Here is a 17,499-nt window from a genome sequence, read left to right as displayed (position 1 = left end):
GATAGCACAAGGGATATATATGCTGCACAACCGTGTCTAGTTGTTGTTCAGAGGCTCTCATAGGACATAATTGAATTTATATGTATAGATTTAACCCTTGTGCTATCTTAGATGACCCCACCCTTACTTTGACGTGTTATTTCTACCATGACAAAGATGGATAAAGGTGGAAAGATTTCATGTAATCCATGGACACCAGTGAGGTTCACAAATCATTGAAGAAAAAAGGTTCAGCGCACTGTCTAGTGGGTCTAGATGACCCAACTCCCAACGTTAAAGTGCCTAGGATAGCACAAGGGTTAAAAACACCAATATTTTCATGTTTATTTTTGACAGGAAGATAAATAAAAATGATAAAGATGCACCTAAGTCATAATGACTGAAAATGGGATGTTTGACTTAGGTTTCTTGCTTTTTTAATTTAAGTAAATCTGTTGCAGCAGTTGGATTTGATTTGACACAACGTGTATTTTATTTTGAAAGGAACTCGGATGTGCTGTTATTCAAAGAAAAAATATCCGACTTTTGAAACTCAATTATTGTGAACATTTAAAAACAAAGGAATTACTTTAAACACTGAGTATTTTCTGAAATGTTCAGTGGGTCAGTAAGACCAAATGGCCCTCTTAAGGTCAAAGAAGCAGACCCCAGGTACAGTTGAATGTGTTTGCCTAAAAACAATACTTTTTAGTTTAAGAGGCATAAAACCCGACAAGCATCCGGTTATTTAGGAAAATAAAGATAACGGAGTTAGAAGAAAAGCTTTTATATTAATCTGATTGTTTATGAGCTTGACACGGGGGCGCGCTTTGGTATCGGTGCTCGTTCGCGATCGGAGATCCCCCTTACCCCACTCCCTCCTCTTCGGTGAAACCCCCGCACGCAGCGTGACGTAGCCGACTTTTCCTCAGCAGCATGGCGGATGCGGAGATGACCGCAGAGCTGGGTCAGTCCGCGGACGGCGGCCCGCCTCTGCTGGACTACCGGCGGCCGACCCGCCTCTACTGCCGGAACGGCGGACATCACCTGCAGATCCCGCCCGACGGGACGGTGCGGGGCGAGCGGGATGAGCGGGACGCTCACAGTAAGACCGCAGGCCGCAGCATGACGCAGTCACTTCCGCAGGTGTGTCGGGCTGACTGGACCCGCAGAGGTTTAAACGCCGTGCGGGGAACGAACCCATGAGCAAGCGTGGGTATTTGTTGCTGGCATGCTGGGAGTGGGAGGGGGGACTGTTAAAGCTTCACCAAAAGTTACTCAAAAAAAGTATTACAATTAGTTAAAAATCCCAATAAACTTATTTTAAAATCTGTTGGACAAGTTTGAGAAATTGCAAAAATACTCGTTAGTGCCTTTTTGGGAATCTCCTAAAATTTCTAGTTTCCCTAAAGGGGTTACCTCCGACAAACTCCAGTCACAAACACAAACATCTATCTTTTATGATCTGATAAATGTTTACAAGCCAATTTAATCTGGTTTATCAAATTTTGCTAATTTTGTTCCTAAAACAAGGCTAAGTTTCTTTTAGAAAACCCTCAACATTTTCAGTACATGCCACTCCCACTACCGTGCTTCACAGTGGTGATGGGATTTGTTTGATATTTGGTGCAGATTTTCCATTATACATCAGTGAAAACAAGTTAGATCTGTACAGAAGATATATATATATATATATATATATATATATATATATATATATATATATATATATATATATATATACATATATATATATATATATATATATATATATATATATATATATATATATATATATATATATATATATATATATATATATTAAAAAAGCCCCTCTCACCCTCGGGTGGTTTCTCCTCCAAGCTCGGGTCCTCTACCAGAGGCCTGGGAGCTTGAGGGTCCTGCAGTATCTTAGCTGTTCCTAGCACTGCGCTTTTCTGGACTGAGAGGTCTGAGGTCTTTCCAGGTATCTGTTGTAGCCACTCCTCCAGCTTGGGGGTTACTGCCCCGAGTGCTCCAATTACCACAGGCACCACTGTCACCTTCACTTTCCAGGCTTTCTCCAGTTCTTCTCTGAGTCCCTGGTATTTCTCCAGTTTCTCATGTTCCTTCTTCCTGATGTTCCCATCGCTTGGCACTGCCACATCCACCACAACGGCTTTCCTCTGTTCTTTATCCACCACTACAATGTCTGGTTGGTTTGCCATTACCATCCTATCAGTCTGGATCTGGAAGTCCCACAGGATCTTTGCCCTCTCATTCTCTACCACCTTAGGAGGTGTTTCCCATTTTGACCTTGGGGTTTCCAGTTCATATTCTGCAGACATGTTCCTGTATATTATTCAAGCCACTTGATTGTGATGCTCCATGTATGCTTTCCCTGCCAGCATCTTACATCCTGCAGTTATGTGCTGGATTGTTTCAGGCGCCTCTTTGCACAGCCTACACCTTGGGTCTTGTCTGGTGTGGTAGATCTGAGCCTCTATCGCTCTGGTGCTCAGGGCTTGTTCCTGAGCTGCAAGGATGAGCGCTTCAGTACTGTCCTGTAGGCCAGCCCTCTCTAGCCATTGGTAGGACTTCTTGATATCAGCCACTTCAGTTATGGTCCGGTGGTACATCCCATGCAGGGGTTTGTCCTCCCATGAGGATCTGTCCTCCAGCACTGTATCCTCTGCTCTCCATTGCCTGAGACATTCACTGAGCACACTGTCATTTGGGGCCTTGAGCTTGATGTACTCATGCATCTTGGATGTTTCATCCTGGATAGTGGCTTCTATGCTCACTAGTCCTCGGCCTCCTTCCTTGCAGCTAGCATACAGTCTCAGGGTGCTGGATTTGGGATGGAACCCTCCATGCATGGTGAGGAGCTTTCATGTCTTAACATCCGTGGTCTGTATCTCTTCCTTTGGCCATCTTATTATTCCTGAAGGGTATCTGATCACTGGCAGTGCGTAGCTGTTTATTGTCCGGGTCTTATTTTTGCCATTGAGCTGGCTTCTCAGGACTTGCCTCACTCGTTGGAGGTATTTAGCTGTTGCAGCTTTCTTTGTTGCCTGCTCCAGGTTGCCATTTGCCTGCGGAATTCCAAGGTACTTCCAACTGTCCTCGATGTCTGCTACTGTTCCTTCTGGGAGTGAGACCCCTCCTGTGTGGACTACCTTGCCTCTCTTTGTCACCATCCGGCTGCATTTCTCGAGCCCGAATGACATCCCAATGTCAGTACTGTAGATCCTGGTGGTGTGGATCAGGGAGTCAATGTCCCATATCATCATCATCATCATCATCATTGACTCCCTGATTTTTTTTATATATATATATATATATATATATATATATATATATATATATATATATATATATATATATATATATGTGTGTGTGTGTGTGTGTGTATGTATATATGTGTGTGTGTATGTATTCTTGCACATCTACAATATTTTGAAAGTTAACAGACTCAGGGATGGCTTCTAAGAACATAAGAACAAAAGAGAAACAGATCTTGACAGTTACCAAATTACGAAAAATATAATTTACCGTAAGGAGTTCCTTTAAAAACTCAATTACATTTTATGACTCTAAGCAGCTTTTTAAGAAGGTCTGAAGGGCTGCACGGTGGCGCAGTGGTTAGCGCTCTTGCCTCACAGCAAGAAGACCCCTGGTTCAAGTCCTGGCTGGGGGACATGAAAAATACATCAATTGGGGACCTTTCTGTGTGGAGTTTGCATGTTCTCCCCGTGTATGCGTGGGTTCTCTCCAGGATCTCCGGCTTCCTCCCACTGTTCAAAAACATGCTTCATAGGTTAATTGGCAACTCTAAATTGTCCATAGGTGTGAGTGTGAGAGTGCATGGGTGTGTGATTGTGGACATTCTACCCTGCGACAGACTGGCGACCAGTCCAGGGTGTCCCCTGCCTACGCCCAAGTAGCCGGGATAGGCTCCGGCAGCCCCGTGAAAGGGACAAAGCGGTACAGAAAATGAATGAATGAATGAAGTGTCTGCTGCTAGAACTCTGTGTGCCATTGACCTGCTCTCTAATCTGAGCTGCTGTTAACCTGCCAATTCTGAGGCTGGTGACTCGGATGGACTTATCCTCCACAGCAGAGGTGACTCTTGGTCTTCCTTTCCTCGGGTGGTCCGCATGTGAGGCAGTTTCTTTGTAGCGCTTGATGGTTTTCGTGACTGCACTTGGGGACACCTTTTCCCAATTTTTCGGACTGACTGACCTTCATTTCTTAAAGTAATGATGGCCACTTGTTTTTCTGGATCTAGCTGCTTTTTTTCTTGCCATAATACAAATTCTAACAGTCTATTCAGTAGGACTATCAGCTGTTTATCCACCTGACTTCTGCACGACACAACTGATGGTCCCAACCCCATTTATAAGGCAAGAAATCACACTTATGAAACCGGACAGGGCACACCTGTGAAGTGAAAAATATTTCAGGTGACCACCACTTGAAGCTCATCAAGAGAATGCCAAGAGTGTTCAAAGCAGTAATAAAAACAAAAGGTGGCTGCTTGGAAGAACCTTCAATATGACATATTTACAGTTGTTTCACAATTTTTTTATGTATATAATTCCACATGTGTTAATTCACCATTTTGATGCCTTCAGTGTGAATATACAATTTTCATGGTAATGAAAATAAAGAAAACTCTTTGAATGGGAATGTGTGTCCAAACTTTTGGTCTGTACTGTATGTCTTCGTCTGAGCTGGCATCTGGCTCAAAACTGTGCAGCTGGACAGCTCAAGTATTGCTCACCATTTTTGTTGCTCCGCTAATGTTAGGTCAGGGTTGTGAGGGGCTGTAAGCTGGTGGGAGAGAGTGTAAACAAAGGAATGATGGGAAATCAGTGGTGGCTACTTCTCCACCAACAGTCAACTCGCTCTGCAGAAACTATGTCCTTGAAAAGGACACAGGGGTTTGGATTTTGGCTAAATGCTGTATCATTAAAAGAGCACTGCATGGAAGCACTTCAAATAGATCAAAAGGGGATTAGAGTGGGACTTTGAAACCTTAAAAAGTAGGATTTCTGGAGGTGTGCTTTGAAGCAATAATTAGTAAATATCATAATCCAAATAATTCCACCTAAATTTTGTTAAATTAATAATGACATGGCATTTTTAAAGAAATCTAGGGTTTAATTGGGGGCATACTAAAAGCAAATTATTAGCTTTAAAAGTTTTTCAATTACTCTTTAAGACAGGTTCATAAAAATGTGACTTTTTTTTTTGGATAATGTCTCCTTAGATTTGTTATATTTAAAAACCCAAACAGAACAGATGTTAGACGTCTTTGTGTGGTAATCTGATATTATAATCTGTGGTCTGTTTGGCGGGTTTCATTGCTTCTAACCAGTTTGTCCTCTCAGTCGTTTTAAAGCTGAAGGCTGTGGACAGAGGTGTCGTCATCATCCAAGGAACTGAATCCCAGCGATACTTGGCCATGAATGATGAAGGACGGCTGTACAGTTCCGTGAGTATTCAAAGCCCACTCTCTTCAAACTCTGTCGTTTGTAAATCCACATGTTTTGTGTTTTTCTTTCAGCCTGCAGTAACTGATGAGTGTTTCTTTCTGGAGAACCTGGAGGAGAATTTCTACAACACATACCGAGCACAGAAATATCAGGACAACAACTGGTTTGTAGGCCTTAAAAAGAACGGGAAGCCTAAGCTGGGTCCGAGAACCCACATCGGACAGAAGGCGGTCTTCTTTCTTCCCAGACAGCTAGAAGACAAGTCCGACTGAACTTCTGTTAAAATACTCAGCCGGGTCAGGAGAGATGGATCTAATCCAGAACCGGGTTCTGTCCAGCTCAAATTAGTTTAAACTATAAGATATAAGGACTAGGACACTAATAATGAACAAAATAGTGACATTTTTTGTTTATCCATATAATCGTTTATGAAGAAAAAGTGAAGGAAAAGGATCAATGTAATCAACAGATTAAGAAATTTAGAGATTAATAGTAAATAATTTATTCTTGATGAGATTATAATATATTTTGTGAACACTAACGCAGAAAAGTAGCTTCGGAGTATCTTAAAGCCATAAATTCCCTGGCCTTTTCTGTCATATATGCAATACTCAGATCATAATATCGCAGTATAAAAATGTATATATATCATTGACTGAATATAGAAATGCCCAAACCTGCCTGATAACAGAAAAACAAGTCATTTCCATACTTGGGTGCTCCAGTCGGGGGATGAATTCTTTCCACCACGCTGGAGGCTTTTCAGTTCTGTTTGCTTTAAAAGCAGCAGGTTCTCTTCAGACACTGTGCAAGAAAAGGTTTAAGGTTGGTCGCTTGGAATTGAAAGAGGCCCAACCGCATTTCATCAAGGTCTTCTTGAAGTGATCACACTGAAAATGTTAGTGAAATTCCTGATACTCAAAAATGAGGAGAAACTCACAGCTGTCTAGAGAGAAAAGATCAGTTTAGGAACCACAGAGTTACCTAAAGTACCAATCAAAGAAGATCATTTGAAAGGCTTAGTCTTACTTTTATAGCAGAGTGTCACACAATTAAATGTACGGTAGTTTTTTACCAGTCAATGAAAAGAGGAAAAACCATTTTTTGTTTTAGATTTTTCTCGGCTACTCTAAAACCTTCATTTTTTTTAATTTTACTTCACTGGTGGGATTGTGTTTGTATTATTCGTAATTTCAGCAACCACATTTTGACAGAGTATAACACTGTTTTTATCCATTGTGATAAAATGGGATGGCAGCTTTAGTTTGCAGGAAAATGATTTTTAGAATTCTTTCACATCTTCTATTTTTCTCCACATGTAAATATCTGGGTCTCTGGATTATTTAGGCTGCTTTTGCTTCTCAATCCAAATTTTTTTTTTAAAGTCTTTATTTTGAAATATTTATTTTTAAATATTAAATGTGTTTGATGATTTAAATCTTGAGACAAAATAGGAAAAATAAATGAAGTAAATCCTTTGCAGTACTGTAGCTATAAATAACAGATTTATGTTGCCGTGTTTGGTTTGTTAACTGATAGATTTCTATTTTTACAGCATTAGATGGATCAGTGTTGTGGTGCTTTATTAACCTGTAAAGCAGAAATGAAAACTCTTAGTGTGGCATGTGGGATGTTTATATTATCTCAGGACAGCACTGGGATCAATAGCACTGCAATAAACAACAGACAACCAAGAGGCGCATTTAAATTTGACATTTATTTAATACTAAACATTTTATGTACAGTTTCATATCCATAAAATCCAACGATGCTGCTCGACATCACATGGAAACAAGCAGAACTGATATGAAGTCAAGCTGAAGCAGAAGTAAGAAAATGGTGAGAATAAACAGTTTGGGGGGTTTTCAATCGTCATTTTTTAAGTTATTTTAAGCATTTACTATCCACAATACCAATTTTTTCCAACACCTGGAGGAATTGCTTTTGGGAGAATAATGCCATGATAAAAAATATAAGCTATTTTGATTTAAATGGAGCAAAGATGTTTTCCATCTAGGCAGATTTCAAAGGAAAATTGAACCGTTCTGGATTTGAGTCTGGAAATGAGAGCTAACCTGGTAAACTCAGCTGAGAATACAAGGAGGATCTGCTTGTAGCCTCTTTAGGTTTGTCTACTTATACCTGATTTTATGACAAAATATGAAAAGTCCTTTTTGTCACAAAGTTTAATCAAATGCTGCTTTTGTATTGTGCATCAAGTTCCATTAACATAATCTATTAACTAAAAACCAGAGAAGAAGAAAAAACACTGTCCCCTTGTGGCTTTAAAATGACTGACACCCTTTGGAGCAGAGGGAGTTTTTCCTCAGCAGCTTTGCCTTGTGGATATCATTTGAATCTAAAAAACCGCAGAGTCGTTGAACCAAAATGTGTTGCATGCTATGGAGTTTCTACAGTGCTTCACTAATTTATATCTATGGCTTCAAGTGTCGCCAACATGAAACTCTTCCTAGTTATTGACCTCAAGAGCAGAAGCATGCTACCACCCAATGATATAAGGCATTACGTTACATACAGAGGCAACATTTGCCACTAATGAGTACAAGATAGGTGATATTACATTTAGCCAGGGTTTCAATAATAAAGGTGGAAAAGAGCAGAGGTGATATCTATATATCTCCTGATTTCTGTCGTCTTCATCTGATTGGGTTCTGAATGATTTTTTTCATATCCCACGTGAAACGGGAGCGTGTCCTCTACCAGGCTGCATCTGTCATGGAGGGGGAGGGAGAGATTTTCACAAATTACACTTTCTGTTAAGTACAACTGGACTTTTTCATTTGTAAACGTGTTCAGATTTGGTTATAAAAAAAAGCCATTTTGAGGACAAAAAGCTGCAATTTGTGAGTAAAATGTAATGCAGACTTAAAAAGACAGACGAGCACCGCAAGCCTCTAACAGAAAGGGGCATTTATGAGAGCTGCATGCCAAGTAAGGGGGCAACAATACCTGAATTTTTTTTTTTTGTCATTTATTACAGCTGGGAAAAATTCATCCTGTTTGCAGTGACAGGACCAATCAAGCTGATTTGATGCTTTCATTCAAAATTATTGACTGAAAATAAATGTATTTAGCCATAAATTAGTCAGTATTCAAAACCGTAACTGTCATAGAACTAATAATTGGCTGGTTATATAAATGACACTCATCAACGATGAGGGAAACTCTAGTAGAGCTCTCCACTGAATGATTACGGTGATTTCTTCACGTCAGAGTAATGTGTGCAGCATTGTGGTTTTTGCTCACATGATCCCCATGACTGATGAGCACAGCTTACCTCTAGTAGATAAAAAGTACCCTTGTTCTGGGAAGGGTGCCGTAAGCGGGATCGACCAGTTTACGCACTCTGGAGTAGTTCACAAAACCTCGGATGAACAGCATGAAGCCTGCAAGAGAAAAGGTCAGTTTCAACAAGAGGAACTGCAGATCCAATCACGCCGACGGCGGGTACTGATGCTCGTCGAGCATCTGTCTGGAACCACTACAGTAACTGCTATATTCAGGAGGCAATTTTCATTTATAAAAAGACAATAGCAGGGTGGCAAACTTAAAAATAGTATCAGAATCTTTAGAGCGGTGCCTGCTTTTCCAGCTGCTCCAATCACTGCTGATGAACCCGATCAGGTGATTCAGGTGAGGTTTTGATCGACAGACAAACGCCTGATCCGGGTAATCAGCAGCAGGTAGAAAATGGATGTTTGAGAAACCAAGGATGTCGAGGATTAAAACCCTCCAGAACATGTGTGAAACAGCGCAGTGATTTCCTAATAAACAACAAAACAACCGTTTGGTTTCAACTGTACTAGAGAGCATAATAATTTACGTAGAGGTTAATGGCCGACAAAGTGTGCATTGTCAGAAATTAATGCACGCCTAATGCATAGTTCGAAGGCCATTCACCTGCTAATACCATGGTCACTTACAAAAATATATAGTCAATCAGTATTTAGTACTTTATTCTAAGTATTTTTTCGGTTCGGATCACTTTTTGTGCAAAAGCGGACTATTAGCCGGCTCATGTGCAGCGGCAAAGGAAAGTGATATACATGCTGGTCGACACGATGGGTTGAATAAAACATCAGTTCAGAGAGAAAGTTCCCCTCTTACCGCTTGTTTTTGTCCAGATGATGAAGCTAAAGTTTGTTTTAAAAAGGCCAGCGCAGTGAGACAAAAAATTGAAGCTATGAAACAGAACTTCTTTTTTAGGCGTGCATCATCACTGTGCATTATCACTTTTTAATCCACACCCAGCAGCCAATCAGAATTGAGAATTCACCCCGGCAATGGTATAATACAATATAAATGCAATAGAAAAATAACATCTCACTCACCCAGAGCCAGGAAGACCCACCACAACCAGTACTGCCCATCAAAATAACCCGGGAAATAGGTAGAAAACTGCAAACAGAAGACCTCAATTCATGTCAACGGACTCCAAAACTCCACCGGGACGTCAGTTAAACTACAGCAGCACGGTTATGGAACCGCCCCTTACCCTGACGATGAGAACCCATTTGATGAGGGACAAGCCAAAGCCTGAGATGGCTCCATACCGACCAGCAGCGGACGTGGTCAAGCAGAACGACAGAAAGAAACCGATCCAGTTGAAGAGGAATGCCACTGGTAACAGAAAAAACATTTTTCAACATTAAAAAGGGAGAAGAAGAAAAAGGGTAGAGAGACTTTTTAAAGTTTTTCATACTCCGTTTTAGTTTTGCTTGAGGAAGTGACTTTTATGCAAGACTTATAAAGAAGATGCACATAAAAAAAGGTTTGTGTCTTCAAATCATAGCATTCTTGATCTATTCTTCAAAAAAAATAAAAAAATAAAGGGATTATATCCATTGGATCTACAGATTCTTGTGTTTTCCGTCACTTCCTACTTAAAACGCTGAAAGTTGCCTTTTCAGCGAGTTTTCAGGAAGGAAAAAAAACAGGTCAGCACCCTCAGCTAGAAAATAGCATCTGTGGTCGTCCTGGATTTGTCTGGATACATTTACCAGTAAAGTACTTTTGTGCCTATAAGGGTTAGACTAAAAGAGATTGATATTTGAAGATTAAAAAAGATCTTAGTATTAGACTTTAGCAGAATCAGATTAACATGCTACTAATTTGATTAGTTTCATGTTTGATAGAAATCAAAACTGCATAAAAAAAAAAAAAAACCCAGGGCTCCAGACTAACTTTTTTCACTAGGACCACTGTGGCCCCCAACTGAAAATTTTAGGGGCACAACCAGAAAATTTAGGGGCGCATACCGTAAATCAACATTCTAACCAATTCTACTAATTTCCACTGTATTACTAATAAATGCTTTAATAATAGATGCAGAAATTAAAATGTGCTGTTTCAAATTCAGTGTCACATTTTAATCTGCACTTTTGAAGATGCAGCAACAAGGTAAGCTGACAGCACCGTCGCTGTCATGACAGTACAAATAGTAAAAAAAAATACCATGCATTTAGAATTAAAAAAAAGTTTTAAGTAACAAAGTGATTACCGTAGTAACCTTTCGGTCATTTCACAGTTACAAACAATACTTAAATGTATGTAAACATTAGGGGATGGAAAATTCATGTTGGCGACACCAAATAGGTGCAGCCAAGATGCACAATAAGCATGTTTGAGATCACCCAGATGGACGCAACGCTGCACAGATCACCTGGTGTGAGACATATTTTTGTTTTTGCTCCAACATCACCTGTCAATCATCACAAAAATATCACGAGAAAGGGGTGGGAGCAAGGCGCCAACCTACACGAACACAGCTGGAAATTTAGTACTGAACTGACTGAAAGCTGCCCTACAGACTACAAAACAATGCATTATGGGACATGTGTCCTGATGGGTTTTTGTAGTTCAGTGATCAATTAAAATAATTTAATATGCCAACTGATTAAAAAAAGGCTACATACATTACAAAACATTAAAATAATTATAAAAGATATAATATCACAAATCACAGATCATACTAAGGGGAAGAGGCATATTAAAAGTAAATTGAATGTTAAGGACTACAACTTCCTGTTCTCCTTAAGTCTTGCTGCAGCTTCGCCTCCCCCCCCCCCCCCCCCCCCCGGTCACCCCAACTATCCAGGCGCGGCGCTGGTTCATCTTAGACACGTCTATCGTTGCATTTTCCCCACATGTTTTAAATGTGATTAAGACTAAATCGTGTTGTCGCTCACACGTGTTTAATGTTAGAGCCCCGTTAGCTGTCACGCATGCAGGTGTGGGCCATTTATGCTCCTCAGCTGACCATCTCCCGCGGAAGCGGTGTGCTGCCGTTCGTGCATGAGAACCGTGGTTTGCTTCGCGAGTTTGAGACCCCTGCTGTACACTCTGGCACTGTTACACCGGCTGCAGGTCGGAAGAACAAATCAATAGTTCGCTTATTCATAGCTCAGACGCACATATCAGGTTGTGATGATATTTGTCTCCGTTTCCTTCCCACAGATGTTTACGCGCGCTCGATTATCTCTAGGCCCCTCCCCCTCCACGCATTTAGCCACTTACAGTGACCTTCCTTATTCTTCTCACACGCAGTGGCCGCCTCACAGACGGGCATCACGCGGTCTGTGCTCGCGTTTCATGAGTATGTATGCGAGTGTGTGTGTTTGCGTGCGTGTGCGCTCGCGTCTCATTGATTATTACATTGATCATTGACGTGCCCCTTCCATGTTTAATGTATAAAAAATACGGAGGGTGGGGGAGGCAAATTTACTGGTAGCACATGTGCGACTGGATGTAAAATTCAGTCGCACACTCTCAAATTTTGGTCGCAAAATGCGACCATTTAGTCGCAGTCTGGAGCCCTGCAACCTCCATGTTCTTTGCTACCATGAGAAAGAAGCTATGCAATGAAGCTGAAACGAGTTACAGGTACATAATTAACATATTGATTTACCACAGCTGTTATCCAAACACCTTCTAGCCAATGGCATACTTAAAAAAAAAAGGTTCTTACTGAAAAAGGTAAGCATGAAAATGCCATCATTTCCTATGCGCAGCTGGTCAGCATCTTCAAAGTCATCTCTGGCCACAAAGTCTTCCTCCTGCAGGGCGATAAAGATGCATCTACTGAGAAAACAGACTGCATCTACTGAGACCAAGTCAATGTATTTACAAAGAGAAACCTAAGTTACCGAGACTCTCCCAGTGACCAGAGGGACGGCGTCCTCTGCTTTGCTCCTCTCCGCTTCATCATAGGAAGGTAAGGTGGTGGCAACGTTGTATGGTGGAGGATTTGGAAATCTTCCACCATCTTCCTTGTTTTCAAAGAAAGCTGTGGGTGTGAAGAGCACACACACTGAACATCCAAGTGCGTTTCATTTCACTTAAACAGGAAATATGCCTAAAAGCACAAGGGACTATGAATAAAGTCATCCTCTGACATTTACCTTTAACTCCACAAACTATTACTGAACAGGTTTAAGCACAAAAAGGATTTATTTACCTTTCTGTGCAACGAGTTAGACATGAACCATTGATGTCATCGTCTTTAATAATAATGTTCTACTGAGGCTGTAGGAGGATGTACACATTTTAAAGCAGTTCTTTCTCTTTCTGATTTATTAAAAGGCAATTTTATATAAACTCACAAAAAACAAGTAAAAACACAAAATACCTTTTTAAACAGAAATTTATTTTTTTAAATATCTTTTCATTTTTGTGTAAATGTTGAAGACTGATGTGATCTCAACATTGATAGATTTCACACAAAAATAAACATTTATGTTTATTTGGTATGATACAACCTTTTTTTCAATGGGTCTGTTGGTCACTTGACCTTTTAATTATGTTTCTTTTATTTTGTTATTACTTGTTTTGTTTTTATGAGATGGGACTTTGAATTTGTCCTTCAATACAGACTATAAGAAAGCAGCTGCTTCAGTTCAAAAGCTGACTTGGCATAAGGAAGTGAGGACAATAACCACGTCTGAATGGTTCGATCGATGACCTAAATGATTAAGCCTCTAAAAAAGGACCGGCAGAGACAGCTGAAGAGGTCACATTTTCCACAATGAGAGCGATTGGATAATGTTGCAGCAAAACAGCATCAGTACAGTCATTTGTATTAAAGTGTCTCGAATTGAAATCAAATAAATACAATTAAAACTTGTATTTTATGATCGTTCATATTAGTACTCAGTGTGAAGCCTGATTTCTGCCATTAGTAAATATTTTTTAGACCAATTAGGTGAAATTAAATAATATGAATGTTTTAACTCACAACTTAAATTACTTGAAGCTACAATAAATAAATAAACACACATGAAAACCACCAGCAGCAGCATTACAGAAAGCACAAGCCATATGAAGTCGCTGTGGTGAAGGGCTTACAGCAGATACACAAAAGCAGATGCCGAGACACTAACAGCAGCAGCTCAGATCCGCCCTTTCCTCCTGGACTCGCTCCAGGGTGCAACCATTGATGCAATATGTTGAACTATGTTCTCTGAAGAAGCCAGGTTAGAAACATGAAACCCCACTGGCACTCAGGCTACTCTGCTAAACAACGCACTGTCCGTGGCTAGCATTTTAGGACAAGCCATTAGAGCTCATCTGCAGATAATGAGGCAGTGAATCGCATTTGAGTTGTGGAGACACCACGGGCAAAACTGCAGAATCAAACTGTCATTTCTGTCTTGTTTTACATATTTTCAGATGAGTATAGAGGATTTGTCTTTGTTTTTCTTAGAGCACAGTTTTGGATGCAAACCTCATGAGGCCATAAAAGCTGACATTAACATACCTAAGTAATGAATTCTCCTGTGGGAGCCACCCCTGCAGAAAAACACTGCAGGCTGAGGCAAGAATTGTCTTGTCCAATAATAATATACGCACACAGGTATTGTGTAAAAAGCTGCGACTACAAAAGATTGTTTTATTTTTTACGTTTTAGCTGTTTTTCATTGGAAAACTTTCATTTTGTTTGATTGGGATTAGCGGGTTTTATCACAGTAACTTTGAGGTTTAGCTAATCCGGACAATCATTTCACAATCGTGGCCTTGCTGACCTGCATTTGCCGCAGCAATGCTGCTGTAGGGTGGTGGTGCATCCGGGGCAGGAGTCTCCTGGGAAGGCTGGGGTGGCTCCTCCTCATTCACCAGCTTTTAAATGGAGAATTGTTTAAAATAAACTTGTTGCATCCTCTTTAAACACTCTACAAATATAGTATTTTATGCAATAAAAGTTATAGGATTAATCAAGTATAGTAAAAGAAATGACAGAAACTTATTTTAGCACTTTTTAAGCAATCATATTGTTTAAAAAATGCCAGCCATCTATTACAAGTATATAAGTATTCTAAGGCAAGGCAAGGCAAGGCAAGTTTATTTGTATAGCACAATTCGTACACAAAGTAATTCAAGGTGCTTCACAAAACAGAAAAATGCATTAAAATCACAATACATCATAGAAATAATCAACATAAAATTTACTTTAAAAGAAAAGAAAGAAAAAAAAAAAGATTTAAAAAGAAAGGAAGGAAAGAAAGGTGCAGATAGGACCTTTCAGTCATATACACGGCTAAATCCCCCCCCCCCCCCCTTCAGATACTTCCTAACATACAGGAGACCTCAACTCTAAGCAAAAACGACAACTTAAAATACACTTTATACTGCAAATAATGCATGCAAACATTACATTCTGCTCAATAAATAATTAATAATCTAAGAATATGTATTCTGATGTGATCAAAGGTAAATCTGGAATAACGGTGAAATGGAATGAATGCATTTGCTTGGGGGAAAAGTGAAACTAAAATTGTTCTCATTTAACCTGTCACACAGGTTCTAGACTTTATTACAGCAAATGTGCAAATGACTGACATGATGACATCCCTCCCTACACCACAATATTAAAGGACACGTTTTAGCTCTGGAACGAAAAAGTCACTGAATAAATCGCAGCTCCTTTAGTTGTGTGCTGTCAGGCTGGCGGCCCTCTAAAGTTGATATTCGAGCTACTAGTGAGCTCGACACGTAGCAATTTGTCCGGCAAACTCACAACTGGTACGAATCGAATGTTTATAGCTTGACACATTACATCAAAAATTCAGTGCAACATATTTACACGTCCTTGTACCGGGAAATCGTGGGCAAGTTGGTGTAAACCAGCTAAGGACATGTCGGGCCCACCCATAAACAAATGTCGGCGGGCTAGTGTTTGCTAACCAGACGTTAGCCACCTCGTCTCTTAGCCAGCAACCTGTTACCTACCTCCTGATATCTGACGTTGCTGTTTGGTTCCGCCATCATGAAACAGGAACTAAAAGTTTTTAAAAAGGTTCGTCCTTCGATTTCAGTCGTGAATTTGACGAGACTTAAAGTAATATCACCAACGAAGCGGATGTCTGCTATTCGGCCATCTCCTTCCTTCTCTTTCTATTTGCTCGAGTAGACCTCTGGTGGTACGTTCAGGAGCCGTCGACGACTTCAGTTAAATACCTCAAAACTTAATCGAATCATATTTTCAATTATGTACTTCACTTTAAATTAACGAAAGTAATTATATTTCATTGTATTCAACGAATCATTAAAAACTACGTAAACCAGTAATTACAATATTTGTCTGGGGTATTTTAATACTTTCGTCTCTTGAACGTCTGTAGCCTTTTACTTTCTAGTATTTGAAAGTCCATTTGAGAAATTATAGGCAATGTTGAAAATATTTCATTGCAAATAATCAATTTTAATATTCATGTATGTATATTCTGAAGTCAAATACCTATATAAGCAATGAGTTATATCACTAGAGGAGACATCACGTGATTCCTCATGGGAGGAGAGCACCGCCATCTTGGTGAGGTCAAGTTACTGCTGCAGTCAATGCATGTGAACACATTTTTTGCATAATACCAGTTCATTGTTTGGGTTTCAACTGCCAAAATCAGAGAACTGAGTCCATGAAGGAGGAAGGTATATCATTTCACAGGTAAGTACTATATTTTTTTTCTTTTGATGCTGCAGGGGCTTCATTAATCATATCATGCATGATGCTGCAGGGCTATTATCAACATGCTGCATGATGAACGTATAATATGCTGTCGACATAAATGTACATTTTATTTTGCTAAACTTGTATACAGCATACTAGGCTATTATAGTAATATAGATTTATACATTTCTGACTCAGTGACTGAACTTTTCTTGCAGGTTTCCAATGGATTCAGACTGAAGGAAAAAGTGAATCTTAGCAATAAAAAGAGCTAACCCAGATGGATCACTGTGGTACCAACTAGCAATACAGTCTGGATATGTTCAAAACATTTGTGGAAACACATTTAGATAAGATGCCAGACTGTTTGCTTGAAACCCGGCACCATAACATCTGTGTTACACAAATTGATCACTCACATGAATTAGTATAAATCTATTGTTTTTCTTTGTTGTTGTTGTTTTTTTTAGGGTAAATCTATTGTTCACTTTTGGACTTCTTTTGAATATTTTACTATTATTATTATTAATATTTATAGACTTATTATTTATTATTTATTGACTTATTATTTGTGTTGTTATTATTTATTGACTTATTATTTATGTATTGTTATTATTTATTGTTTGTATTGACTTTCTATTGATTTATTATTATTATTATTATTATTATTATAGACTTATTGTTGGGTTTTTCTAAATAATTTAAATTACATGTCAAAGAGGTCTAAAACTCCTAAATGTTTACAAATTATTTTATTTTAATTCTTAATAATTTTTTTATTTGTAAGAAGTCCTGCAACACTGCATTTTCATTAAAGTCTGAGCTTTTAAGGCTGACTGTTTCTCTTCTTTAACAACAACAAATGATGTATCTATATATATATATTATATATATAAATATAATATATTTACATATATGTATAAATATTTATAAATGTAAAAATTTATATAGTATATAAAAGCTACTTATGGGCATTGTCGACCTCACCAAGATGGCGTCGCGCTCCGCCACCGTCGACCAGGCTTCTAAAACGGGCGTGTCTCCTCTAGTGATATAACTCATTGTATATAAAAGTCT

General features: G+C 39.3%; 2 protein-coding genes across 2 annotated transcripts; one reads left to right on the top strand and one right to left on the bottom strand.

The window, feature by feature from the left end:
* The first annotated feature begins 805 nt into the window (after nt 1–805).
* Nucleotides 806–7,153, top strand: fgf1a (fibroblast growth factor 1a). Its single transcript, XM_004073494.5, has 3 exons — nt 806–1,084; nt 5,355–5,458; nt 5,531–7,153. The coding sequence occupies exons 1-3, from the start codon at nt 916–918 to the stop codon at nt 5,729–5,731; spliced, it is 474 nt and encodes a 157-aa protein (XP_004073542.1). The 5' UTR covers nt 806–915; the 3' UTR covers nt 5,732–7,153.
* Nucleotides 7,154–7,157: 4 nt separating this feature from the next.
* LOC101167301 (NEDD4 family-interacting protein 1-like) lies at nt 7,158–15,903 on the bottom strand. The gene is made up of 8 exons (XM_004073343.4): nt 15,705–15,903; nt 14,501–14,594; nt 12,626–12,765; nt 12,448–12,535; nt 9,976–10,100; nt 9,812–9,878; nt 8,758–8,866; nt 7,158–8,190 (listed from the first exon to the last, which is right to left on the bottom strand). The coding sequence occupies exons 1-7, from the start codon at nt 15,741–15,743 to the stop codon at nt 8,760–8,762; spliced, it is 660 nt and encodes a 219-aa protein (XP_004073391.1). The 5' UTR covers nt 15,744–15,903; the 3' UTR covers nt 7,158–8,190; nt 8,758–8,759.
* Nucleotides 15,904–17,499: the final 1,596 nt, after the last annotated feature.

Source organism: Oryzias latipes, chromosome 10, assembly GCF_053564925.1.
Source record: "Oryzias latipes strain Hd-rR chromosome 10, Olatipes_Hd-rR_3.1".
Classification (NCBI taxonomy): Eukaryota; Metazoa; Chordata; class Actinopteri; order Beloniformes; family Adrianichthyidae; genus Oryzias; species Oryzias latipes.
This window is presented reverse-complemented; position numbering and strand designations above follow the sequence as displayed.

Bases quoted from the DNA above. Each gene is read 5' to 3' on its own strand.
- LOC101167301 (XM_004073343.4), bottom strand. From the start codon at position 15,743: ATGATGGCGGAACCAAACAGCAACGTCAGATATCAGGAG. The intron at 12,766-14,500 runs GTCAGCAAGGCC...TCACACCCACAG, and splicing joins CATTGCTGCGGCAAATGCAG to CTTTCTTTGAAAACAAGGAA. The intron at 10,101-12,447 runs GTAAGAACCTTT...TTCTGTTACCAG, and splicing joins TTTCATGCTTACCTTTTTCA to TGGCATTCCTCTTCAACTGG.
- fgf1a (XM_004073494.5), top strand. From the start codon at position 916: ATGGCGGATGCGGAGATGACCGCAGAGCTGGGTCAGTCCGCGGACGGC. The intron at 1,085-5,354 runs GTAAGACCGCAG...TTGTCCTCTCAG, and splicing joins GGATGAGCGGGACGCTCACA to TCGTTTTAAAGCTGAAGGCT. The intron at 5,459-5,530 runs GTGAGTATTCAA...TTTTTCTTTCAG, and splicing joins AAGGACGGCTGTACAGTTCC to CCTGCAGTAACTGATGAGTG.